General features: G+C 39.0%; 1 protein-coding gene across 4 annotated transcripts in view; it reads right to left on the bottom strand.

Annotated features, from left to right (window-relative positions):
• The window catches only part of rxfp1 (relaxin family peptide receptor 1), an 84,348-nt gene that overhangs the window by 15,936 nt on the left and 41,370 nt on the right, over nt 1-27,042 (bottom strand). For all 4 annotated transcript variants that reach the window (XM_074649150.1, XM_074649151.1, XM_074649149.1 and 1 more), the window contains 6 exons: nt 10,750-10,833; nt 6,306-6,411; nt 4,248-4,319; nt 1,926-1,997; nt 458-529; nt 114-185 (listed from right to left, as the gene is read on the bottom strand). In XM_074649150.1, the coding sequence (XP_074505251.1) occupies nt 114-185; nt 458-529; nt 1,926-1,997; nt 4,248-4,319; nt 6,306-6,411; nt 10,750-10,789 (434 nt within the window). In that variant the 5' untranslated portion in view covers nt 10,790-10,833. The remainder of the gene's footprint in view (nt 1-113; nt 186-457; nt 530-1,925; nt 1,998-4,247; nt 4,320-6,305; nt 6,412-10,749; nt 10,834-27,042) is intronic.

The following is a 27,042-nucleotide window of genomic DNA, read 5'->3' on the forward strand; positions in this document are numbered from 1 at the left end:
CTCAGTGGTCACAGGAGGAACACTCCTTCAACCTCCACAGATCAAACAAGGCTCTTAAAACCACAATGTTAGATGATTTGAGAAGAAAAAAGAAGTAGAAAAGGAAAACTCACAGTAAAACGAGGGAGTTCAGTCCTGTGAAGGTCGTGGTTGATATTTGATGAATATTGTTATTTTCTAAGATCCTAGAACAAAAAAAAAAACAGGATCTAGTTTCAGCCTCATTTGCAGAATATTGATTCAGAAGAAACAGCATCAATATAAATATGCATGATGTATGGCATAAAAACAAAACAAATTCCACTTCATCAGCAGGAATTATTCAACACAAAACTTCTCTGTCTCTGGCAAATCAATATTTACAGAAAGTTAAATATCCTAATATGCGGTAGTTTATATTATTTTCCAGCAGAGCATGAAGAGAATATAGAGAATAAGTAGTAGAGAATAAACATACAACCACTCCAGCTTGTGCAGGTCCTGGAACACCCGCGGCATCAGGGCAGATATCTTGTTATAGCTCAGATATCTAAGAGAGGAAAGACCAGTTTGTTACCTCAACAGGATGTTGGGTAAACTAATAGGAACGTTTTTTATTGCATAGCTAAGTGCAATACACTCATTTCCAAGTATTGCAATTGCATTTCATAGTTCATACCTGTTGTTTTTTAGCTGTTTTTTACTGGTTACTATATACACACTCTTATACATGCATATAATCAAGCTTCATCTAGTAGTTTGTTGTTGCATTTTTTTGCAATATAATTGTACTTATTTACTTTTAGTGGCATGTATGCACATCCTGTTTATACTGTACATCTAAGAATCATTTAGCAATCCTTACAATTTTCTTTCTTCACATGACGTCAAGACAATACATAGAAAGTTAATGCAGAGGGAGGATTGTAGTTGGCTCATGTACTAGGCTCACCAGGTTGTAAGGATAGGTTTCCAAAATTAGCCTGATTTACTAAAATGGTTCCGTCTTAACACCCCGCTGTCATTGACATTTAGCTGGTACTCATCAGCCTCCGCTCTCCCCATGTAGCCTCTCACTGTCCTTTCTGTAATGCTGTGTGTAGCATTTAAGTCAGAGACACTTACACCAATGAATTGACTTAGCAAATGGTTACACAGAAGAAAAAAAGCGAGCTCTCAGAGAATCGGAACAGCATTGAGGATTCTGCTCAGAGAACTAAGTTGTAAAGTTTGACTGCATCTTGCATTTCATGGTGACAAAATCTGTCCACCGACAGAAAAAACTACAGACCATCTTGCTATCCCATACTTCTGGCGCTCTGGCTCGGACCACAACTCATCTTTGATCCAAGCCTTCATTTTGGTCTCGACTACACACCTGTAAAGTTTCGTGACTGAGTCTTGCACAAAATCTGTCCACAGACAGACAGACAGAACTATAAACACCTGGAAAAGTATACTTAAAACCTCCTCTGTGGTAGTTCCCGCTACAGTAGGTGTCTCCCGGACCACATTTAGCCAAGATGACTCACACACAGAGTTACAAAGTGAAAACAATACCAGTGTTGCTGTCGCGGCTGGTAATAAGGAGGAGGTTGCCGTGGCGATACAGCAGCATTGCCATTTGCTGTTTTAGTGTCTTATAAGTCTACAGTATATGGGCCGCACACTTCTATGTGCACAACACAATAACAACTAGTGAGAAGTGTCAGGTTATCATGGCCATGTTGCATGAATATGATTGGATGTTACTAGTCAGTTGAGCCATTCAGATGTGAATAAACCGTGACCATGAAGCATGAATGAAACAGCTTATTCCAACAAAATCAGTAGCCTGAACCACCAATCTGTGCCATTTTGTGTGCATACGTAGTATTTACCATGTAGTAGTACTACTAAGTACTTTATCACTGAATGGTATGTGCTATAAAAATGAACCAACTTACAGTCTTGTGAGGTTATACAGCCCTCTGAATGCGTCAGGATTCACATCTTGAATTATGTTGTGTTGGAGATATCTAGATATAAAAAGCACAAAACAGTTTGAGAATCATTTGATTTTCAAACGAACAATAACAGAAACATTGGATAACACTTGAGCCTGTTGGTTTACTGAAAACAAACACACACAATGCTTCAATCTGGTTGTTTGAGTGAGAAACAGAACTTGGTTTACATGAAGATATATTTGTAGCCTAATTGGGAATTTAGCCCAGCTGAGAGAGCTGATATCAGACCATCGTGGTCTGTTTAATACCTGGCATAATCATTTATAGCACATACTGTGAGCTCAGCAAACCTCGACTGACAGCTTTGTTTGGTCTCTTTGTGTATTTTACACACCTGGCGGTTCATTCATGTTTATTTATGCATTGTCTCAGGGAACTTTTCAGTCCGCTCAAACCTTCAGAGCAACCTCGGAAGGCTGACAGTCTGACGCAGCCAAATAGTTCCTGGCGGAGGATCAGACTTATTCTCTTGCCGCCACAGTCAGCGGCGCTGTGTGAGGTTGATAAACAACTGCAAGTCGGCAGTGAATGAATCCGTACGCAGAGAGGAACAATCGCTTCTGCCAGCGCTCCCATCAGTCCTCGCAGCTTTATATTCAGCCTTGTGGTTGTGAAACTAGTTTGTTGCGTTTGTCACTCAAAGGCTGGTCATGATCTCGGCTCAAAAGACATGATTATTGACTTCAGGAAGTCACCGCCAAGCCCTCTGCCAACTGTTGTTAAAGGTGTTGACATTGACCTAGTAGAGAACTATAAATATGTGGGTTCTTGATGACAAACTGTGCTTGGAATCCCATGTTGATGCTCCCTCTAAAAAGGTCTAGCAAAGACTTCTAGCAAAGACAAATGAACTCTTTTAATATTTATTCAGAGATGATGACTCTCTTTTACAGATGCTTTGTTGAATCTGTTTTAACTAGGGCTGTCAATCGATTACAATATTTAATTGTGATTAATCGCAAATTAATCGCACATTTTTTATCCGTTCAAAATGTACCTTAAAGGGAGATTTGTCAAGTATTTAATTCTCTTATCAACATGGGAGTGGACAAATATGATGCTTCATGCAAATGTATGTATATATTTATTATTGTAAATCAATTAACCACACAAAACAATGTCAAATATTGTCCAGAAACCCTCACAGGTACTGCATTTAGCATAACAAATATGCCCAACAGGCAACAACAGCTGTCAGTGTGTCAGTGTGCTGACTTGACTATGACTTGCCCCAAACTGCATGTGATTATCATAATGTGGGCATGTCTGTAAAGAGGAGACTCGTGGGTACCCATAGAACCCATTTTCATTCACATATCTTGAGGTCAGAGGTCAAGAAATCCTTTTGAAATTGACCATGACAATTCTTTCTCGCCAAAATTTAGCACAAGTTTGGAGCGTTATTTACCCTCCTTCCCAACGACCTAGTATGATGTGGTTGGTAGCAATGGATTTCTTAGATTTTCTAGTTTCATATGATGCCAGTATCTTCACTCTAGCTTTAAAACATGCTACAACCTCTGAAAGATTGATTGTGTTAACGCGTTAAAGAAATTAGTGACGTTATTATCGCGTTAACTTTGACAGTCCTAATAAATATTAACATCGGTCTCAAAAATCTAATATTGTTCAGACTCCAGTGTAAACCCCTAATTACCAAAGCAAAGAGCTAGTATGACATGGTTGGTAACAATGGAATCCTTAGGTTTTTCTAGTTTCATATGATCCCATCAACACTCTAGCTTTAAAACTGAGTCCGCTACAACCTCCGGGAGATCGATTGCATCAATGCGTTGCATCCCAAGTGTTATTAATATGCTAAGTAGTATAGCACTCTGGCTGTATTTTTTGTTCTTCCCTTGCACTATTGCACATTTGCACGATTGTATATGTGTCCTTGGGTACAAATTTCCATTCGCTGCTCTAGCTCTGTGTTTGATGCGTCATTGATGTTGTCTTTTGTATTGGTTTCATGTGACCCCTGCCTGTAAAACACATTTCCCCTCAAGGGACAACAAAGATAACCTAACCTCTTTGGTATCACATGAAGGCATTACGCTTTACTGAATGAATGTTGTAGGCTCCCATGCATGCTAATAATACTTATATATTATATGTGGTGCTTTTCAGCACACAAAAGAAGACTGAATAAAGGATGATTAAACAATCAGGCAAAACATCATGATGCAAAATAAAATAGAATAAAGTAATATATATATATATAAGTAAAATGCAATCCATAACTCATGGGAAACTCACAGTTTTTGTAGGCTCTGGTACTTAAAGAATGTGTTTGCTCTCAGTTTCTGAAGACGGTTCCTTTGTAGAGACCTGAAGGACAGAAAGAGGCTCAAAATCAATCAGAATATAGAACGACATTTACACCACGAGCAACACTCATCATTATTCAGTACTGCTGCGTTTTGCAACAGCTGACCAGATCTTCCCTTCAGATTGTAAATTGTAAAAGACCTATTCAACATTAAAATGACCATCTCAACTTTCAATATATTGAAAAAGACACCAATACTGAAGTACCGCTACGATAGACAGCAAGAAAAATCATTGGCACAGAACAACCACGACTTCATAACATTTATACCACTCGCTGCAAAAGGAAAGCTCAAAACATTATTAAGGACACCAGCCACCCAGCTCACGCTCTGTTCTCGCTCCTTCCATCTAAAAAACATGTCACCGGAGCATCAGATCACACACCACCCATCTCAATAACAGCTTCTTTCCTCAGGCAGTCAGGTTGCTGAACAGTTGACTCATCCATCCAAAATGTGATGTATCACTGTGTAATACACTGTGTGTAATGTTCTTGTTGTTGTCTGGGGATGTGTGTCCCTTGTGTAAAGCAGAGAGTGCCACTGAGCACAAGCATTTATTTGAATACAAATGAAAATACACTTGAACTTGTATATCCAGACAGGCAGTATGAGAAAAATAATGGGATTTTTTAACATCAAAACTTGCGAACATGTTCTAGTAGAAATTCAAAATACAAGTATGAAAACCTGAAAATGATATTAAGGTAAAAAAAACAAAAACCTTTAAATCAAATGAGGTGGGCAGATATAAAATATTTCACAACTTTAAATTCATTCTCATAATAATGATCAAATTCATATCATTCATAAATTTCCCACAAAAACAAATTCAGTCAATTACCAGAATAATCTCTTCACATGGAAAACTAGTAGCCTTCTGGTCTTTCTAATCCATTTGATCATCTCAAAGTGACTGAGTTGATGAACCAGATGATTCAGCTGTTGATTCGGAAGCTTTTAACGGATTAAAGGCTGATTAAAGGCTCATCCTCTCACACACGGCCACTTGGAAGAGGTCACTTTTGGGACGTTGTAAGATTTTCTTCCTGTTGACAACAGTCTCCTCGGGCTCACCGTTCTCTAACACTGGATTTCTTGGCCGACTTACAGAGGAGGACTATATGGTCCATTTCTGTGGCAAACACGTACGGTACTCTGCGGAGTATTTGTTAACAAACAACAACGAAAAAAACCTTTCATGGTAATTAACCTAAGAGGCCTTCATCCTTGGCATGCTTTATGTTGGTAACAAATAAGAAGACCTTGTAGATGTTCTATAGACTCCCATGGTAAAGACAAATGTGGTGTGGACATGCATGTTTCCAAGAGGAAGAGCCATGTTGCCTGTGAAAGCAACATAGATGACCAGCCAGCTTGGTGGATTTCTGACCTCTAGTACTTTTTTGTTCCAATACAAAATTTAGATGAATAAAAAAGTCTCTCTTTGAACTCACAAAGAGAAACAGACTCTTTTGAACATTTCTAGGCATTGAGGTTCAGAGGGGTGAAAAAGTGCTAAATATTATATAACCCAAGTATGTCATGAAGCAAAGGATGCTGTGCCAATGACAAAGCAGACACTTTGCAAGAGATAATGAAGACAGGCCACATAAAAACACCCTGAAATGACACATAAAGACTGAAAAAGTGACAAACTACAAGGTTATATATCCCTGGGTAATTCATGTTCATATATATATATATATATATCTATATATATATATATATTTGTTTTGACTGAACACTCCCCAGATGTAGCAACCGAGTGTAATGCTGGCTCTCTTATAAGACTTTCGTGGACATATGCTGCTCATCAGCTGAATGTGAGGGGATGGCATGAGTCACTATCACCAGAGATTCATCTGTAATTCTGGCTTCGAGTTAAGTCCTGCTTCTCACACGCTGTGGCAATCACAGCCAGGGATGGAGGCTTCCTGGGGATTGATTGAGCTGTAAGATAATGGGGTTATTTTCTACTCACATCATGGTGACATTCATCGCCACCACCGGGACGTCTTGAAGCTGTGCGCCGTCACAGTCCAGCTCCAGGTCTCGGCACTGACAGAGCTCAGGAACGACACCCAGCACTGGGGAGATTGAGGGGAGAGGGACGGGACATCAGAGGAAACGTCAATCAACTGGTCATAAAGTGACAACATGTCAAGATTTGAGGTGATGGAAAATAATGTAAGTCCTACGATTAAAGCAGCAGAGAAATAAATGAAAGAGTGAAATGTAGAGAAATGTAGGATGAACACAGGTTGGAAATAGTTAATAAAAGAAAGAAAGTTTCTCAATATTGCTCATTGAATATTCCTGGGTTAAGCCAGCTTTGATTATCTTTCATTAGATCCCTGTTTGGATGTGCAAGATGTGATGAAACAGAGCTGATATTATATTGTTTAACCAGGCATTACTGACTTCAATGAAAGCAAATTATATTTGAGGGCACATCAGAATCAACCAAATGCTTCCCTTTGATATGGCAAACCTATTTTCATTTACACAGACAATTACACATTTGAGTCATGTCTTGTTTAATTCCTCTCCCAGCTAGTGGGATGTTTTCAGAGTGACTATTGACTGAGAAAAATAAAACTAGAATTACCGCCTCACGGTTGTATGCTTCCGCCAACCAGTCGAGTTTCAGTTTACATCCAAAATGTCATCACTTCATCATTTTATCCTATTAGATAATGTGTGTTATTGTCATAATTATCATATACATTCTTGAGTTATGACCAAAAATGTGTTTTATGAGTGACGTTTGACCACCAAAATCTAATCAGTTCATCCTTGAGTCCAAGTGGACGTTTGTGCGACATTTGAAGAAATTCCCTCCAGGCATTCATGAGATATCGTGTTCATGAGAATGGTATACCGACAGCTGGACAGATGGATGGACAGATGGATAGACAACCAGAAAACATAATGTCTCTGGCTGTCGCTGGTGCGGAGGCGTAAAAACCAGATGATTATTTGAAATGTCCTGAGCCGGTCCACACAACAGGAGAGGTTCAGGTATTCTTTGATTGATAGGTTTTGGCTATACAAAGCACAATTCATTGCAAACTTTTTGTATCAGGTATCCCCTAGTGTCAAATACACCCAATTTGCACTCCAACAAAACACTGCAACAGTCTCCTCACACACAGAGATGTACATGGACTAACAATGGGTGAACTGCAGAACACTTAAAGTAAATACACATTACCCAGCAGTTTCAGCCGACATGATGTAATTTTTTTTATTTCTGTAATTTTGCAGGAGCATCACGCCTCTAAAGTGCTCTAAAGTACCAGAATGTTCTTTTGAGTTGGTCATTTGGGCTCATTTCCTGAACATCTTAATATATCTCACTGCAACCCTGTCGCCTACAAAATTACATTCCCATTAGGGCTGTTAAAATATTTAATTGTGAATTGAAAATTAATCACACATTTTTTATATCTGTTAAAATGCATCTTAAAAGGGAGATTAGTCAAGTATTTAATACTCTTATCAACATGGGAGTGGACAAATATGCTGCTTTATGCAAATGTATGCATATATTTATTATTGTAAATCAATTAACAACACAAAATAATAACAAATATTGTCCAGAAACCCTCACAGGTACTGCATTTAGCATAAAAAATATGCTCAAATCATAACATGACAAACTGCAGCCCAACAGGCAACAACAGCTGTCAGTGTGTCAGTGTGCTGACTTGACTATGACTTGCCCCAAACTGCATGTGATTATCATAAAGTGGGCATGTCTGTAAAGGGGAGACTCGTGGGTACCCATAGAACCCATTTTCATTCACATATCTTGACGTCAGAGGTCAAGGGACCACTTTGAAAACAGCCTTGCCAGTAAATTTGAAGCGTTATTCAGCCTCCTTCGGAAAAAACTGTGTCCGCTACGACCTAGAAATCCCAAGTTGCGTTAATGCGTTAAAGAAATTAGTGAATGCGTTATTATTGTCTTAACTTTCCCATACAACTAATCTGCATACGTTTCAAGAGGAACATATTTTCTCCCAGATTACGGTCGCAGTTTTAACACACAAACAATTTCATTTAAATAAAACAAAAACGCAACAAAACTAATTGGTTGTGTTTGGTAAAACATCATGGCTTGGCTTAAAATAATTGTGTTTGTTACGTTATTTAAATTATGCACGTAAATTTAAATAAGTGAACGTTGAATTTTGGGTTTCACACAGGACATCAACAGCGGTCTCCTGGGTGAAAGTCCTGTGTTGGTTTCACCCACACATCTGCCCAGTCGTCCTCCCTATTCGGTCTTCTGTGGACTATCATTAGAAATGATTGGGAACGTAATTTGTAGGAGACTAGGCTGCTCGCCAACATGGCACTTCCAATAAAACAGCTCTATTGTTATGATTTAGGACCGGATGCTTTTAACAGAAAGGCCATTTTCTTTTGGTTGGTTAGAGGTCGTTAAGAACAAGACAAAAACAAGTCCAGCTATATTCGTGTGTCTTGAGTTCTGCTTTGTGTATCTGCTGATGTGAGTTCAGCTTTGAATGAGTATGTGAAAATATGTGTATGTGACTAAATGATGTTGAAGTGTCGGTTTGAAGTCTGCAAATGAATCTTATTCTTTGGCTTTCATACTGTTGTCGAGCATTGTGCTGCCATGCTGTTGCACATCTCCAGCTTTGCACAAATATAACAAAAAGATAGGGAAAGCATGATTAGAAAATAGCAACATGAAAACTGCCTCCCTGCAGTTTGCATCTGACATGTTTATCGACACTCAGTCTCCAAAGAGGCTGATGAACACGGAAAAGGGAAAGCAAACATGCATAAAGGGAGACTATAGCACTGGCTTTTATAATATATTTTTTTGTGAATGTGCAATGAATACAAAAAGTCTAATTCAATCAAGCGACAGACTGAGCCTTCTTTTGATTTTAACGGAACAAAACACTGGCTACCACGGGGGAATTCTTTGTGCTCAACAAAAGCTACAATCCCACCACCAGAGCTGATTAAACTAGCTGCCATTTTGAAGAATGTCCTTCCTTTGTTTAAGTAACATTTGTTGTATTTTAGGCATGCCGTCGTTTTGTTCCAATTGTGTGTTCTGTTTGTGCTCGATGCCATGTGATCATGGTCCTGAGCCACATAAATAAATGAATGAAAAAGACTGGGCAAAGACTGGGCATAAAATGGGTTTGTTCACATGAAAAATAGTACAGGAGGGTATCAGACAAAATAAATGGACACAAAACTGTGTTGGGTATAATATATATATTCCTAAAAAGTAATTTAAAAAGGCATTTGTGTGGGGGGAAGTGGGGAAGAGTCCACGGAGAGCAGTTTGTCTAAACTTTTTCTCCTTTGGAAATGACGGGCTTGTTATTTATGTGCACTTTATCACTTTTATTTTCTCAAATGTAATATTGTATTATATCCATATCCATGCCATTATATTTCTACCCTCCAGAATAGGCAGTTGAGTCCTTAGTAGAGCTTCATTGACATTTTTGTGCTTTCTTGTCAGCAATGATTGAAGGTGTTGCTCATTTTTTCATTTAATTTGCTCTTTAATATCACTGCAGAGAGCTACTTCATAAGACATTTTCTACTTTTCCTCTGTCTTGGTTATATAGGAGATACTGTTAACCTAATATGTTTCATTAGAATTGCTTGTCGGATGGTCGAACAGCTTGGAAACCAGCTGTGCAGACGTGACAAAAGAGACAGGGTTTAACTTACCTCTCTCGCTGTCTTTTTTTCATTTGTTACGCAACTATTTGTGGCACCAGTGCAACACCATAAATGTTTTTCAGGAGAGACTGTTGTTGACAGCCAGCTTCTCATTCTGTCTTTGACTGTGGTGGTTCGAAACAACTGTAAACACTTTTGATTTCCAACACCGGAGAGAAAACGAGTTATTTTCTAGCATAACCCAGCCCTTATTGTCTGTTGGTGTGGATTGACTGGGTAGTGACAGACAAAAGGTCGGACTTCCTATGACTGAAACGTTTTTATCTGCAGAAGAATAAAATGAATTTGACAAGTAGTGAAGTGAACATTATAGCTTTACCTTTCTTTATCAGTAAAAAAGAGAAGTCCAAAGCTCTCTTTTGTGAAATATCTTAACTATCTGATGAATTGTGTAACTTTTAATCCGTCAGAGAGAAGCTTCATGAGGAGGGAATAATGAATCCAGGAGCTCAAGCCATCGGCCCCAGACCTCATCCTATCTCCACAGAGATAACCAACCACTCAGAGTCACTAGGTCATGATCCCTCACCGCCTTCCCACCCACAACTGTATGTGATTATGCACCTGAGCTGAACGGCAACTGCAGCTGGTGTTTAAACCCAGGTAGCTGTGTGGAGTGTTTATGAGTGTGCACAAATTAACCAAAACACAAATATGCCGTTTAGAAACAGAATACTTACAGCATACGTTGGACCTGGTCCCGGTGTTATAGCTGGGCATTCCAAAATACTTGTCGAAAAGATGCGGCCATCCGTTATTATCCCCTGGAAGAGAAAATAAAGACAGACAAGACAGCGATTACAACCCATCATCTGTCCTTCGAAAGCAAACATCTTTTATCAAGTATAATTCGAGGTAGTACACATATTCCATTCTGTCATACAGTACACACTTCCACTCGCTCCACGCTCTTTTGTGATCCACAGAATGACCTTCATCTCGCCTACACTTACACGTAGGCCAGATGACTGTTCTGTTGCTTTATGATGGCTATAGGTTTATACAGTAACAAACATTTATTCATTTTAATGTTTATTTGTATAGGGACAGGTGGGCCTTTAAAATACATCCTTAAGTCACAGTGTCTCAGGTTACTGTCGTTTCATCTTTATGAGCCAGCTATTTCATAAATCCATAAAGCCGCTGCTATCTATCATACCTGAAAAAAAGGCTGTGTCTCATATTTAAGATGAAGAAGAAGTTTCCTGGAGTAATATCACAACCACAGGGATAATGACACCGCTAATCAGACTCTTGTGTGGAGGAAGGGCTTCACCTTTTTCATTAACAAGGCTGTCGGGGAAAGATCTCGTTGGATGACTAATTCCGTATAATGAAAATTTCATCATTACAGTTTGAATTCCTACAGTCATTACTGTCAGCTTTATGAATCATTCAGTGCTCATGGTGAAATACAAAGAAACCACCCCAACAATCTTGTGAAATACCCAACACGTTCTCAACCCAACTCGTCACATACGGCCGCTTTCTCACGCGTCTTGGCGTCACTTTAGGATCAGGCAATAAAACCACTTAGTTAGGTTTAGGAAAAAAACTACATGGTTGGGCTTAAAAATACTATGTTTGTAAAGTGAAAATGACACTGAATGTTGTGAACACGGGACATGAACGAACAGCTGATTATAACGTGACAGTGAAACATGAACAGCGGCATGGGAAAGCCTTGTGTTTGTTGGTGCGTCTCATATAGGCGCTAAAGGGTATCAAATGCCAGCGGCCGTGACAAAGCGTCAGTATTTGATGCCCTGTGAATGAAAACAGGCTGGAAATAACTCACAATCAGATTGTATTGATTTGAACAAAGCTCTAAAGGTGATGGAGAATCCACATGATCCACATGCCAATTGCGCCCACATAGTGAAGTTCACATGGTCGACATTCAATCGTGTCTATTTACAATAGACCACATAGGATGTAGGTTGAAATGAAGATCAAACGGAATCAAGTAAGTGACCCTGGAGGGGAAAGTCTTCCATAGGACTCAGCCTTTGAAATCCTTATTGTCAGCCTTTTGCGCCCAGCTTATAGCGGGATAAATTGACTTTTTCACGGCCTTGATATAATGGAGAATAAAGTGGATTGGACATACAATGCATAACAATTACATGTCAGTCCTGACGTGTCTATTAAGGGATGGAGCTTTCCTTATCTTTGAGGTTTCTGTTTGTAAACTATAGGTTAAATGTTTTTTATTTTCTGGAGAGGACTCGTTTTGCTTTTTATTTTGTATTTGTTGAAAAAAGAAGAGCTTTGGTTTTACTTCAGCCATAATATAATATATCTTGAATATACAAACAAGCTCTGCGAAGCTGAAGCTAATTGCTAACATCAGCATGCAAACATGCTCATAGTGAAAATGTTAACATGGTGATGAATAGCAGGTATAATGATTACCATGTTTACCATAGCGTAGTAGCAATAAACTAAGTACAGCTGAGGCTGATGGGAATGCCATTAATCTTGCAAGTCTTTGGTCATGAAGCAAAGTATTAAACAGAACTGATGAAGGATCACCAACGTTATTACAATCCGTCCTGAGGGAGACATGATTTAAATTTTCACGGCAATCCCTCCAATACTTGTCGAGATATTTCACTCAAATCCATAAATGCCAACCTTGTGGTGGCACGAAAGGGATCTCCAAACTGATTAGCAGTCATCATCTGTAATAAATACACACAGTCTGTTTCAGTGAAATATACTAATGTATAAACTTCCATGCTGAGTAGATGGAGGAGCCTCTTGGATTTGCAGCCAAATAATTTATCAAATGCCGTCTTTGTGTTACTTTCAGTGTAATGTCTATTTAACAGAGATAAGACAAAGGAAAATTTGCACAGGATTAACAGAAGAGATTATTAGAAATCACAGGAGGACCCAAGGTAATAATAGTGATTAGGGCTAAACGTAGACTGAATTACAGATAGAGCAATGATTTTATGTGTGAGTTCCTGTATTGTTTGCATCAAGTCTTCTATGAACACACACAAGGATGCACATGTATGCCACAAGTTCGAGTCAAAAAGGGAGGTAGCAGTCGGTGGCAGTAAAAGGTAGCAATTAGCCAATAAAAGAGTAGAATAAGAAGAACGTAACTTGTAAACAAAGACAGTTTCAAAATATACAAAAGGCATTTCAAATGTGTAATGGGGTACAAAACACATTGGCTGTGTTCAAATTGCATACGAACGTACTGCATACTAATCAGTATGCACTGCATACTGCCTATTTAATTAACAATTAAGTATGCCATTAGCAGCAGACTGTTGACATTGAAGTATACTCAATCCATACATCCTCTCTGCATCACATGACCGCACTGATCATGTTACCGGTCCAAGCTACCGTTGAATGAAAATTGTTCATCACAAACGTAAATCAACATTAGCTTTTCAACTCAATTTATATATTCCAGTTTTAGTTTAAGGCAAATTTAATAAGTACATTATATATTTGAGCTCCTGTGTTTTTCCTCTAAACTGTTCATTAATTCATACAAATTTTATCCAAAGGATAATTATTAAAATTGTCTGCCTCACAGTCCGCTATTGGACAATCTCATACTCAGAAATTCTTGCTAATCTAGTATACATAATCAAAATCCACAAACTATGCAGTTGAAATGCACTACATACTCAATTCTACGTCGTACTTAGTATGAATAGTAAGTTAATATTGTTTGCAATTTCGAACAGCCTTTTAATGTCATTTAGTTTGTTTGGTCCTCAGGATACACACAATGTGTCTACATAGATGGAGACCACATTAAAATCCATGAACCATTCATAAGGTATTCACCCCGTAGAAGCATACCAATTATATGTAACAGTGCTACACAATTTCCTGAAGTTTATCATCAAACCCATATCGGTAAGAGTGCTGCGGCAGTGAAAACCTGCCATCCCTCTGTCATTCACTGTGCATTTATGTTTAGAGTTTGACTATTCGGTGAGTAGCTGTATACTTCAAAAGGTCTCTCACACATTCAACGCAGTGTGGTTTTGAAATGCAAATCTCACAAAGCGCAGTTGCTGTGAATAATGTACTGTACTCCATCAGCTGTGATAAAAAAAGACAGCGCTCCTGGCAACAATTGATAAGCTTCCCATTGATGTGTGTGTGTGTGTGTTTCAAAGTTTCAAACACTGAGCAAAGTGAAAGATAGATCTAGAACTCTTTCTAGTTAATCACAATTAGAGTGGAAATTAAAAATGCAGAAAGCTCATTTTCAGATACAGGTCTGGGCCAATACATTATCTGTTATCAAAGACACCAAGCACAATAGGTGGGAAACATATCGATAATAATGGCGTTTGCATGTTCTCCCTGTGCCTGCGTGGATTGTGATAAGCTGTGTGACCTATTCGCCTCTATGACACCACAAGCCTAAAATTAATATGGGAGTGATATGCTATTGATTGACATGATGACACGTTACTCGATGTGCTACTTTTTGATCATGTAGGATTTTATAATGTTAAGTCATGGCTAATTAGACTCAGTTATTTCCTGATTATTGATGATGTCTTTGAAGCACATCTCCCTTTAAATGTGAGTTTAATCCTGAAATGACAGCTCCCCTGGACCTAGTATTATAAAGGTGCATTAATGAAAGCTGTGATGATAAATTGCATTTAAACTTGAAAATTTGCTTTCTAGGGATTACTGTATATTAGTCTTGTTTGGACTGAAGCGGCAATGATGTTTGTTATTTTGTAAATAAAAACACCTCACTATGTGATGCAATCCAATGCAGCACCACTACAAAGTACACCAACTGAGTGTATAGAGATCAAACACGAGACAAAAATAAATGTGAACGTACGCAGAAATATTTTCAGACAGCAACAGCACCACAACAGTTTCATTAATGTGAATAATCTGTTTTAAATATTCATGCAGCATGCCATAATTGGTTCACAAGCACAAATGGGTTTTGTTAATGAATCATAAATGTTGAAGCAAAATGAAAACAAACAATGGAAACAATTCTGATTGCTTTAAATGCACAAAGCCAAAATTAATTTCACAACTGGTTTCCGCTGCCCCCAAGTGTCCATAGAAATTAGTTATTAATGTAAATGCTCTGCTAAATGCACATTTTTTCTGATTTTTTTTCATGCAACTCTAACCTCAGATTTAGGAGTGATGTTTTTTTATGTTCTTTGAACAAGCCATTTGTCAATTGTTGCACTAATGTACTGAAAGGAGCATTGGGCAGGAGCCAAGAGAGGCATGATGCACGACTGGTCAGTGAGTCATTAAACCTGAAAAATAAATTTCTCCTTGTTGTCCCGTTGGACCACTAAAATGACCTCACCTCTTATGTTTTGTCTCTGTTACCTTGGCTATCTCACCTGAAAAGTTAATTAGGATTCAGTGCCCATGAGCATTCTCGGTCATGTTTACAAGTACTAAATCAGAGAAACAGAGATTGCCAGAGGGGCTCCATTTAATCCTTAGTGGGTTGTTTACACCTTGATGTCACGTAAAACTTGAGTTCACCTCATTGTGCCAATAAATCTCCCATGAGATGGTACAGTATCAGATCCCTCACTGTCCTGTTTCAACAGGACAGTGAGGGATACATCTTCGGTGTTCACTCAAGTTACAGAGACTATTTGATACAACAGGCAGGATTTATTCAGTGACACCTTTGTCACAATCACACCTCGTCCAACCAGGAAGTGCAAGCCCTCATGAAACACATCAACTCAGTGAACACAAACATCAGGTTTACACAAGACGACACAAAAGACAATGGATTGTTTTTTTGTTGAGGGCACACCCAAAGGGATGGAAACCTGGTTATCAATGTTTACAGGAATATGAGTCTCGCCAATTGTTGGAAAACAATCTGAGGTTTACTGAAACCCTTCACCATCAGGTCAAGTATGTGCCAACAAGCACTGAGGCAAAAGACAGAGAGAGAAACAATTCAAGGAAAGGTCTAAAAGCTCACAGCAGCTCACAGTGGGCAATGAGATCCAGTCGAGTTGGGTCGATTTTGGTTTGTTTGCTAGATAACTCGTGTTTTTTAGGGTGACAAGTAAGACAGAGTTAAGCCGTTTACAGTGATATGATCAGCTGACTGTGCCATTGTTTTCCTATACCCTTGGCGTGGCGAACCACTCAAAATTACTGCAGAGCGCTGCGCTCAAAGTTCAAATTATTTCAACTTTGACCTCGTCACCGCTGACCTTTCAAAGCGCAACCAACGAGAACAGCTGCAACTGTTGTTGTTGCCTAGAAACAGTGAATGGCGTTCCTTCCTTGGGGAGATATTTTACCTGCTGCCTCTACAAAGCTCTGCGCCCTACTTTGTGGTGAGTGAAGAGCAAATCTCTTATCATGTGAAGGCAGCTTTACTCTTTAAACTGCACCAATTTTTACAGCGGTCCAACCCTAAAATACACCTGAGAAATAACAAACAGAGAAGAGAAGGAGTTCTTGAAACCCAGCAATCCACTAAGAAAGAAACTCATCCACCCTGAAGACCATACACACAACCCCCCCCCAGAAATAGATGCAGTCTCTAATGCAATGAGACTGCATGGCCCTGAATTCGAGCTGACTTAACTTGTGTCTCTGCTCCTTAAGATCAATAGCACTGCAAACATAGCAATGCACAGTGCGCACACGCACACACACACACCATATGACTAACAACATGTTGCTTTTTGACATCATTATTTCATGAGGATGTTGAGCGTAACCATCAAGTTGAAAACTGACCTTTTGCTAATGATAACGGTGGCAGAAACAGCATTGTTCTGGTAGTTGGTCCTATGATGACAAAATGTAACATCAGACTTATTTCTTTGTAAACCTTGTTTGGATGTTTTGCTTACACAGTCGTTTGGAGTTTTAAAACTGTATGTTTCCGCTTTTAACATTACAAGAAGGCTTTAAGGTTGAGGACTAATGTGTTCAGCAGTTCAGCATTAGTGAAGCTATCTCTAATAACGTTGCCGGAGTGTAAACTTCTCCAAATCCAATAAAGAGCAGGACAGATCTGTTAACGTTAGCCTAAATTCTGATTGCATCCAGGATTGACTTAAAGCTGCTATGGGTAGAAATGGAGCAAATATGATTAAAAAAAAGTTATTTTTTATAAAATGGTCACTGTATCCTGACAGTAGTACATGAAACAGGGAATCTGGAAAAAAAAACATGTGCGGCATCTGCAAGATTTCACGGACCAGGGGACTGTGACTCGGAAATACCATGCACCCCCCATCAGCCGGAGCACAGCCAATAGGAACGCTCTCCTTCTCCCCGAAATGATCTGTGATTGGTCAAAGCTTCCCATCACAGGCTAGATTTTTTAAAGCCTGAAAACAGAACCATGAGGAAGTCTAGTTTTCTCTCAGAGCACTTGAATTATAATATGCTGAATTGTTATTATGGAATTTTTGCCCAATGATGCCAAAAATACACTGCCTATTGTCACTTTAAACAAAGGGGGAAATACTGCACATCGGATGTGCTAGTCCTGAATGTAGCCTTTAAAAAAAAAGTAACCTGTAACCCCAAAAATGATTGTAGTTAGCTATTGATGACATGGTAATGATTGTAGCTTACTTTAGAGCAGACAAACACTGTTTAATCCATTCCATTTCACTTTTACTCATGTGTTTTGGGTTTTGGAAAGGCTGAAAATATAAGCCAACGTCAGCATGTGAAGAAAGTTTGAAAGACATGCTGTGCTTAGTTACGGTTGCTAAGCTACAATTGGACAATCACTATTTGGGGGAGGGGCTTAGCTAACGATCAATTGCATCAGAGAAAGCAAAAGATGAAATATGGAGAAAGTTTTCTGATTTTTTTGGGAGTTGTTTTTCTCTCCATTTGTGAATCTTCAAAGTTATTGGTGGAAGTAATCTACATTTATGAAAGCCATGCATGGTTAAGACCCCACACAGAGGAAATCTAGCTTTTTACAATTAGTCACCGACACCCCATGCATTGCAATATTATATTTAGTCTTATTTAGTTTTCAGTCAACAGTGTAATTAAACCATAGATGTGATTCCACGGTTTGATTAACCACAGGAGGGAAATTATCAGAACTTCACTGAGTCACTTTGAACTTTGGCTTCAAACGCAGATTCATTTGTGACTTATTATATTATGATATTGTGATGATAGACACGAGTTAAATAACACAAACAGACTGACGCTCAATGAAACCAATAATTGAAAAACTGAGGCAGTCACTGCGGTCCAGAGATCAACAGCCACAGTGATATGTGGCGCACTATTTGAAGTCAAATTCAAAGAGATACACATGACACGCCTGCAGATGCACAGACAGGACTTAGAGAAACTATTAATTGAATTTCTTTCTGATAACAACCCTCCCTTTCAACCATCTGTCAGTGACATAAACAAGGAGAATCAGGCTTCATGCTCCTCTGTGGGCTCACTTTGTTGTGAATGTGTTGAAATGAAACCAATTCAGATCTATCAAAAGAATACAGAAATATGATCTGAAACAAAAGGTCTGACCTACATTGCTCCTAGCAGCATCCTAAACAGACATCAGACCTGAACTACAATTGCACAATAAAGTGGTGGCTTCAATCCAGGTTCTCATGACCTGGAACCCCTGCTTGTTTTCATTCCAGACATCTAATCAGGCACTACCCGGGACGCCAAGTACACGTAATTGGTAGGACATCAGCAGTACTACTGCATGCATCCTGGGGGCTAGCGCTGCTACTAGTGTGTAACCATTTCTTATCATCATGATTGCACTGAAAAACAGACGTTATCAGTCGCTATAACCAACATAGATGTGGGTCAATAAGGGCCTACTACACCCACTAATAGGTTTTATCATCCATTCACATGATAGATCACCAAAAGAAGGTATAAAAGAACATGACAGCGACCTCTACATACTTGCCAATCTTCCCGATTTTCCAGGGAGACACACGTTTTTCATTGCCCTCTCCCGGTTTCCTCCCGGGTTTCCAATCTATAGCAGTTGTTCACACCTTTTTTTCCTTTTCGTTATCTCAACCTGTTTCTGAGAGTGTACAGCGTATATAAGCCCTATTGTTTCCACCCAGACGACAGTAGAGCCACACCAAATGTCTTTTCCCAGTGGATGAGAGCTGCTCGCGACACTGTGGCTCGCACATCACAGCATCACAGCAAAGTCGTCGTGGCGTGGCACAAGCCATTGGAAATAACTGGTTTCCGAGCGCAGTGGTGCCGTTGTCACATTGAGTTTGAAAGTGCCTTCAGTGTGTGAGAGGAGAGGGAACTAGAGAGTACTAAGAGAAAGAAATGGGGGCAGAAAATGAATGAATGAATGAAAATGTATGAATATTAGCTATTAAGTTCCGTAGCAAGTAGCAAGTATTCAGTTTTCTTTCCTGAGAATTAAAAGTAAAATTAAAAACAGGCCTATTTAACAAAAAAATGCTGTTGCAGTGTACTTATTATTTTGTTATTTTCATTCTTTAAAAGTCACCAGAAAGCAGGAAACAAAGTCTCTGAAACGCAAACTTTTCTGGAGGAAGATTCCCAGACCCCAAAACTTTCCATTTCCATTCGTTCCATTCCACAACACGCAGGGATTTCACCCAAGAGGCCGGGGTTGTCTTTGGGTTGAAGTGTAGTTATTTTAAGCCAAAACATGTTGTTTTCCCCAAAACTTAAAAAGTGTTTTTGTTGCCTAAACCTAAAGAAGCATTTTTGTTTGTGTCAAACAAAACGTAACATTTCATTCAGTTTTTACAACGTGTTAGAACGTGTTGCTTTTAAGTTTCGCTTTGACTTTGACACGTAGTAGGCGTAGTAGTACGCTACTAATAACCCACCCGTATTGTGCTTATAGCAACCGATAACACATATTTAATGGCCTGATAACAGTCGAATCAAGAGCAGCCCAGAGAAGAGTTCTGGTTTTCTCAAGGGCAAACAGATGATACATGCAGCTTTAAAGAGAAACATCCCAAGTTTATTTGACAGAGGGCTTTTCTAGTTTACTGTATGCTTAATGCTCTATAGCAGACATGGACCATAAATAATGTGACTCACAGTGAAGTGAGTAATTCTTGTCTGCCAGGGGCGAGTGGGAGCACTTGCATCTTGCACCAAGACACTTCAAACCTTATCTGAGAAGAGCCTTTGATTCTCCATGCTCTATTCTATTACATGCAATATGTTATTCCTGCAGCAGAAATCCTCTATGAATGCCACAGTGGAGCGAAGTAACCAGAAACAGTTGGATGAATCAATTCTCAGAAAACACGTCATCCACTTTAAGTCCTTTGATGTTCATTTCAAAATGATCACCACTGCACAATGGGCTTGAAATGACACGTGTTGCTCATTCTTCACTGAACCTGATGATCTTCTCTCAGAGGATTAACCTGTAAAGATGAGTTTCACACCAGCAAACTGAACCACCGGCATTAAGGTTTAGCACAAAAAAAGGAATTCATTTTGGAACAAATAAACAGCAGGTGTCTGCAATGATTGACTTAAAGAGATCAGGTTTTGCACTTAAGCCCTTTTCACACATTAAACTCAATTCAGAAATGTTCCTGAAATGATCCATGACTGTTTACACTGGAGTTGATATGCCACAGTTAAAATGGCAGCGTGGCAAGTTTCATTCTGCACAGCATTTGTTAAATGTGCACTGTTTGTTTGATGTTAAATCCAGTCAAAGAAGAATTTCTGTTGCTTTGTGTCAAACAAAAAAAGTTTATTATCTATCTCACATTGCATGGCAGCTGGATTTTTGTGATGTCACAAGATCACGCGAGAATTGTAAGATCAAAAGCCAAACCAAAGTCCATCTTGTCAGGCTTTAAATACTCAGTTTGTGTCCGGCAAACTAGACCATGGACCAATTGGCGTCTTGTGAGGAGCTTCTGGCAGCTACAAGCGTGGCTTAGGTGTGTGTGTGACGACACAAAACAACTGGCTCCTGAAGAGGTAACTTAGATGTTGCAATAGCATCAGATATATCAGAACTGGAGAGTATTTCTTCATTGAATGAAGAGCAAAGAACAGAAGGCTTTTATCGACGGAAAATATGTTTTCGCTCTCCTCCCGACTGACTTCAGCAAGAGTTTGATTGAAAGTGCCTGCCCTTTTCCAAACAGTTTCCAAAGACGGCTTCTCAGATGTTTCCGTGTAACAAACCAAATGGCAGGTTGGGTTAAAGAAAGGCAGGGAAGCTAGTAAACATGGATGAAATCAATGCTGTATTTAAGTTTTATGAGGAAGGAGGTCCATTCAACATGCCAAATGCATTTTGGTGAATAACACTGAATGTGAACATAACCACAAGAAAATTCCACAGGGTACCTTTAATACTAACATAACTGTGGTAAACAAAGACGTTTAAATAACTCACAACTGCCGCAGGAACCCGCTGTTACATTGTTTTTCATGGCATAAATGACCGAGTGGGTGGTGACGTTTTATTTCGGAATTAAACATTTCATTATTTATCGACAAGTGTTCTTTTCATTTGGCACTGCAATAAGAGCTCATATCAAGACTGACTAAGGACCTCATTGTGTGCAATCACAGACTGCACATTCTATTAACATGATGAGAGGTAATGAGTGTTTTATGAAAATCAAAAGGACCACATTCAGATTCGGTTTTTGCCTTGCATCATTGGCTTTTCATTGTTCTGTGATGTTAGATCAAAAGCCCACTTAATGAAGCAACAGTGGATTTGATTAAAATATTACTTTAGCCTTTGTGATGTTACACTGCAGGGGGAATGCAACTCTGCGGCTCTAAAATTAAGCAAATATACATGCGACCGAGTCAAAGCAGATCCCTTCAACTAATCAGTGGCCTCACAACTGTTTGTTATGTAATTATAAAGCAGCATTTAACTTGTTTAAGAAAGTATGCTCTGCTGATATAGAAACTTGTTTCTGTTAAATATCCTCTCAAGATACTTTGATAGTGATGGAGAGGCTCTAACCTGGATCAATGTTATGTGTTATGCTGTATTATTATACGCAGTGTATTTTCCTAATAGCGGTGGTGAGTGGTAACATATTCTCATACAACGGTTTGTATGATATCTTACAAAAGGTTATTCCTCATTTTTCGTGCGTTTTCCTACGAATGTTCAGCCTAATGTTACACACATGTCAATTTACGCTCCAGTCTTTTCAAAATAAACTTCTGTCATCACAGGAAACGACTTGGTTAGGTTTAGACAACAAAACTACATCGTTATGGTTAGGAAAAGATCGTGGTTTGGGTTAAATTAACACCGGAAGTGACGTACCTTAAGTATGGAAGTTAAGGGACAAAAAATACTTAATTATGTTAGGAAAAGATTTTGGTTTGGAATATAATAACTCCGGAAGTGGAGTAATTCAAGTACGTTATGTAAGTTACGTGACAAATAAATCAACGTTGACTTTTGGTTTCACACAGGGTACGAACGCCAGTCTCCTGGCTAAAAGTCCAGTGTTTTTTGAGCAGCTCATCCATCCCGACCTTCTCCCTAAACAGTGTTCGTTATTGTGTTCCCTTCCTGGTTCACAATTACGTGGATTACATACTAATTGATTTCGTGGGATATATACAAAATACAGTGCATTACTTGTCGTAGGTATAGCTACAAATGGTGTGTGAGAACAGCATGCGAGTGGATAGGGGCTCAATGTATTTCTCATCAATTCTCAAGGATGCTTAATCCCTGTGTTTGCTGTGATCTGTGACAATACATAAAACAACAACAAACTTGTTTTATTCTCCTCATTATGAGTAAATGTGAAGTACTCTTTGCTCAGCAGTTTTTCTGGATAAAAACATCATTTCATCTTTCAGATGTCTGAATCGTTTGACTTTGATGTTGTGCAAACTCTGACAAACAGCCAATATTGATACAGTGTTGAGAAACCCTTCATATCCTGAGCCAAAATGGAAATTGAGAGTAGTCAGGCGTAGCTGGTAACGGTATCATTTAGTGAAAATGTGATGTGTTTCTGATTTCAGTAGTAACATTAACAAAGCTATTTTGACAGAGCCATGTAATAATACACTGAAAGTTCAGAGCTCGTTTGACATTAAATCTAAATGTCATGTACACCCACAGGTCCGGACATGGGCGCCCCATATGTGTTTCTGTCATTCACTGTTGGTCAGTGCTTGTATGATTAATTCACACTTTTACTTCATTACTCTTTCTAAAGCAATTTGTTTGGGGCCTACGTGGTTATTTTTTTTACTATGTTTTCATTCCTTTGGTTTGGGGCTTGTGTAATATTTCTTGCAGAAACGGATATCTCATTACAAACCACACAAACTCGCAGCTACCATTAATCACATACAGAACAATATTTTAGAAAAGAAACCAATGAAAGCAAAACAACAAAAGTCTGTTGAAATAATACACATTCATCACAAAGGATATAACTGAGCAAACAAGACCAGTAAGCAGGTTTATACTGAAAAGTAGTAGAATAGAGTACTAACAAAAATATAATATTCTGAGAAGTGATAAAAAAAACAGCATAAAATACACACTGTCCTTCATAAAATATAGGTAACAGTGACTGTAGCAGTCACACAACTCTGGCCACACTGAAAGGATTAGTGCAAAACCTCATCACACCACAGACAAAGACATTCTATTTTGACAGTCTGCTCTGGGTAATTTCGTGCAGGAGAGTGGAATCGAATACAGAAAATAAGCCTCGCTTGTGGGAGTATGACAAAGGTACTTCGACACAGGTACATGCTAAAAATATCTTTTTGAGAACTGATGGACCTGCAGGATTCACAACAGGTATCTATTCTGTTTTACTGAATGTCTTCCACCAGTGAAAGGATAACACCGACATTAATAACAACACATATTGACTGTGTAGCCACACCTGATATAGCTCATGCTTCTGGGCAAGATAGTTATATAATATAGAGCCACATTGTTGTATTCTGGTGACATATTCCTTCAGTGCAGTTTTGCAGCTGTATTTTTTTATCTCTGGAGAGTAGCTCCACATCAGGCTGACTTAAAGTAGGTAGAATTGGAGCAAATATGAAAAAAAATAGTTTTATAAAACGGTCACTATATCCTGACAGTAGTGCATGAGAAAGGTAATCTGAAAAAAATCATGTTCCTCCGTTTCCTCCAGTGCTCCTAATGGCATCTGCAAGAGTTCACAGACCAGAAGAAAACAACCAATCAGAGCCGAGCTGGTGCCATGTTGAGATAAGTTGAGGAAATACCAAGCACTGCCCACCAGCCGGAGCAAACGTTCTCATTTTACAGCTAAACAGTACACTACAAGATGTTTCTGAAAACATTTGAAGCAAAAAATAGGCATAACAGTAACAGAATATGGATTCACGTTTTATCAGCGCTGCCTAGTTTGACCGTTTGGTCGGATTTCACGAGTGATTGACAGCTGCTCTCTCTCTGAAATGACCTGTGATTGGCCAAAGTCTCCCATAGCTGGCAAGATTTTTTAAAGCCTGAAAACAGAGTCATGAGGAGGTGCAGAAGTCTACTTATCTCTCAGAACACTTGAATTACAATATGCTGAAAGCTTATTATGGAATTTTTGCCCAATGATGCCAAAAACATTGTGCCTACTGCAGGTTTAACTGAGCCTGCTCGGTCATGCAGTTCAGAGTACAGAGTGGAGAGGGGGTTAATGGCACTCTGCCACATTCATCATAATTAAAGAGCAAAGGTACCGTGTGGAGTGTGTATCTTTGAGATTCAATAAATGTGTTGAATGCATTTCCTTCCTCATAAAATATTTGCAAACGCTTTTTTTATATTTTAAACCTTAAATCTTTAAATAAAATGAGAGCGTATCTGTAGACGTGAGAGTTAGACAAACGCCAAGGGGTGATGCTTATTTTCATCGTACAAAAAAGTGTGTTACACTTTTGTAGGACTTGTTCCAATTAAAATACTGCTGTCAGGCTCAGAATAAGTCTGTCATCTTGGAAGCGTGTCATTTTTCAAATCATATTTTTCCCAGTCATTGTCTTGATACATGCTATTTGGGGAAAGCTTTGACACAAACCAGCTTACACAGCTGTGATGTACGGTACATATTGATTTCTGAAGTGGGAATTAAACCAGTAACAATGACAACTGCTACCCGGGGGTAAATTGGAAACATGGGGATTAGGTCAGACATTGTATAGAGCATGCGTGTCTTCAGAAGTGTGTTCAATTACGCCATGTTTCCAAGGTATAGTCATTGTTTTTGAAGGGTGTCATTGCTGCCTATTTTTCAGGAATGGGTATTATTTAACTCTTTGCGAAAATACGTTATATCGTTTTTCTGTGGCTTTTGTTTGCTTTGACATTGTTGAAGACATAAACATCAATCATAGCTTATTGACCAGATAATGATGTACTATGTGGCAGAGAAGATAGCAAAGGCTTAAATTCATGGTATTTGAGAGAGTGTGTCAGATAGTGTTAAATCATTTGAGCTGTGTGGTGTTAAAGGGACAGGTCAGATGGAATATAATGGAACTAGATGGCATTCGGTGCTCAAAGCGGCAAAAAAATCAATTTGAAAAAAGCTCAACAGCAGAGTCTCTTTCCAGAAATCATGACCTGGTTACTCAAGATAATCCACAGACCTTGTTGTGAGCAGTTTCATGTAGGAACTATTTTCTTTCTACCGAACTACACCCGCCAACTGTATCACCGCGCGGAATAGGAAAGGCAAGAATAGCATTCAACATCCTACAAAAAACAAACAAAACTTAGCACTTAAAACCAAACTAAACATTTTTAATTCAAACGTCAAATCCGTTCTGTTCTACGTATCCAAAACATGGAAAATGACCACAAACTTACTCAACACACTACAGATATTCATCAACCATTGCCTCTGAGTGGAGCTGCTCCTGCCAAAGCAACCAGATTCCACTGGAAAAAAAACAGTAATTTTACCTCACAGAACACGGGGTTGCTGGTCTACTGCTGCCTTGATCGCTTAGTTTGTTGTGTTATTGTGTCACTTTGGTGAATCCGAACTAACCAAAGTCACACAATAGCACAAACGAAGCAGCGGTAGACCAGCAACCCCTGTGTTCTGCGAGGTAAAATTACAGTTTTTTTCAATGACTTTGGCGAGAGCATAGATGGATATAACAGCTTCAGTTCCCTGTCGGAAAGGGCCGTCTGACAGCAAGGTAAAGTGGTGAAAATATTCTAAATATTGTGTACACTTAAACTGTTTTTGATTTTTTTTTAGGTGGGCCTTTCTTTTAGGTGACTAAAATATGTTTTGCTGCCGGCCCCGTCACAGCAGTACATTTCTTTGCTCCAGTGCTGATCGCCATCTACTGTAGGTAGACACTGACTATGGCAAGGTACCTCAAAAAACCCCACTTCAAAATACCAAAATTGTCCCTTTTATTCTCACTTCAGGAAGCATTACTGTACATCACAGCAGTGTAAGCTGGTTTGTGTCAAAGCTTTCCCCAAATAGCATATATCAAGACAATGACTGGGGAAATGGAAAGCTTCCAAGATGATGAGCCTGACAGCAGTATTTTAATTGGAACAAGTCCTACAAAAGTGTCTACGACTCACTGTTCCTTATCAGGGTTGTACTCTTCTGAGCTTATCAGAAACAGAGAGAATTGTGCAATTCTAAAAATATCATAAAGGAGAAACAAGTTGTCTTTATCTGGAATTCAGGCTGGCCAGCTCACAACCAGGCTAACCCTTTTAGCATAATGTAAGATGTCTAATGTGCTAAGGTTCATTTCTCGCCCTGAAGTCCCACAGTATTTTTGTTTTTATCTGATCCATTTCACTTGATATCTCTTAAACGGGTCATCCTTTCTGTCCTATAACTGCTACCCTCAAGGGGTTGAGGAATCGGTAATACCCATGACAGCTTCTTATCTTTTGGGACCAACTGTGCCAATGCAAGTGGAGAGAGGAACGGATGGTGGAGTTTAAC

Source organism: Sebastes fasciatus, chromosome 10 (assembly GCF_043250625.1).
Source record: "Sebastes fasciatus isolate fSebFas1 chromosome 10, fSebFas1.pri, whole genome shotgun sequence".
NCBI lineage: Eukaryota > Metazoa > Chordata > Actinopteri > Perciformes > Sebastidae > Sebastes > Sebastes fasciatus.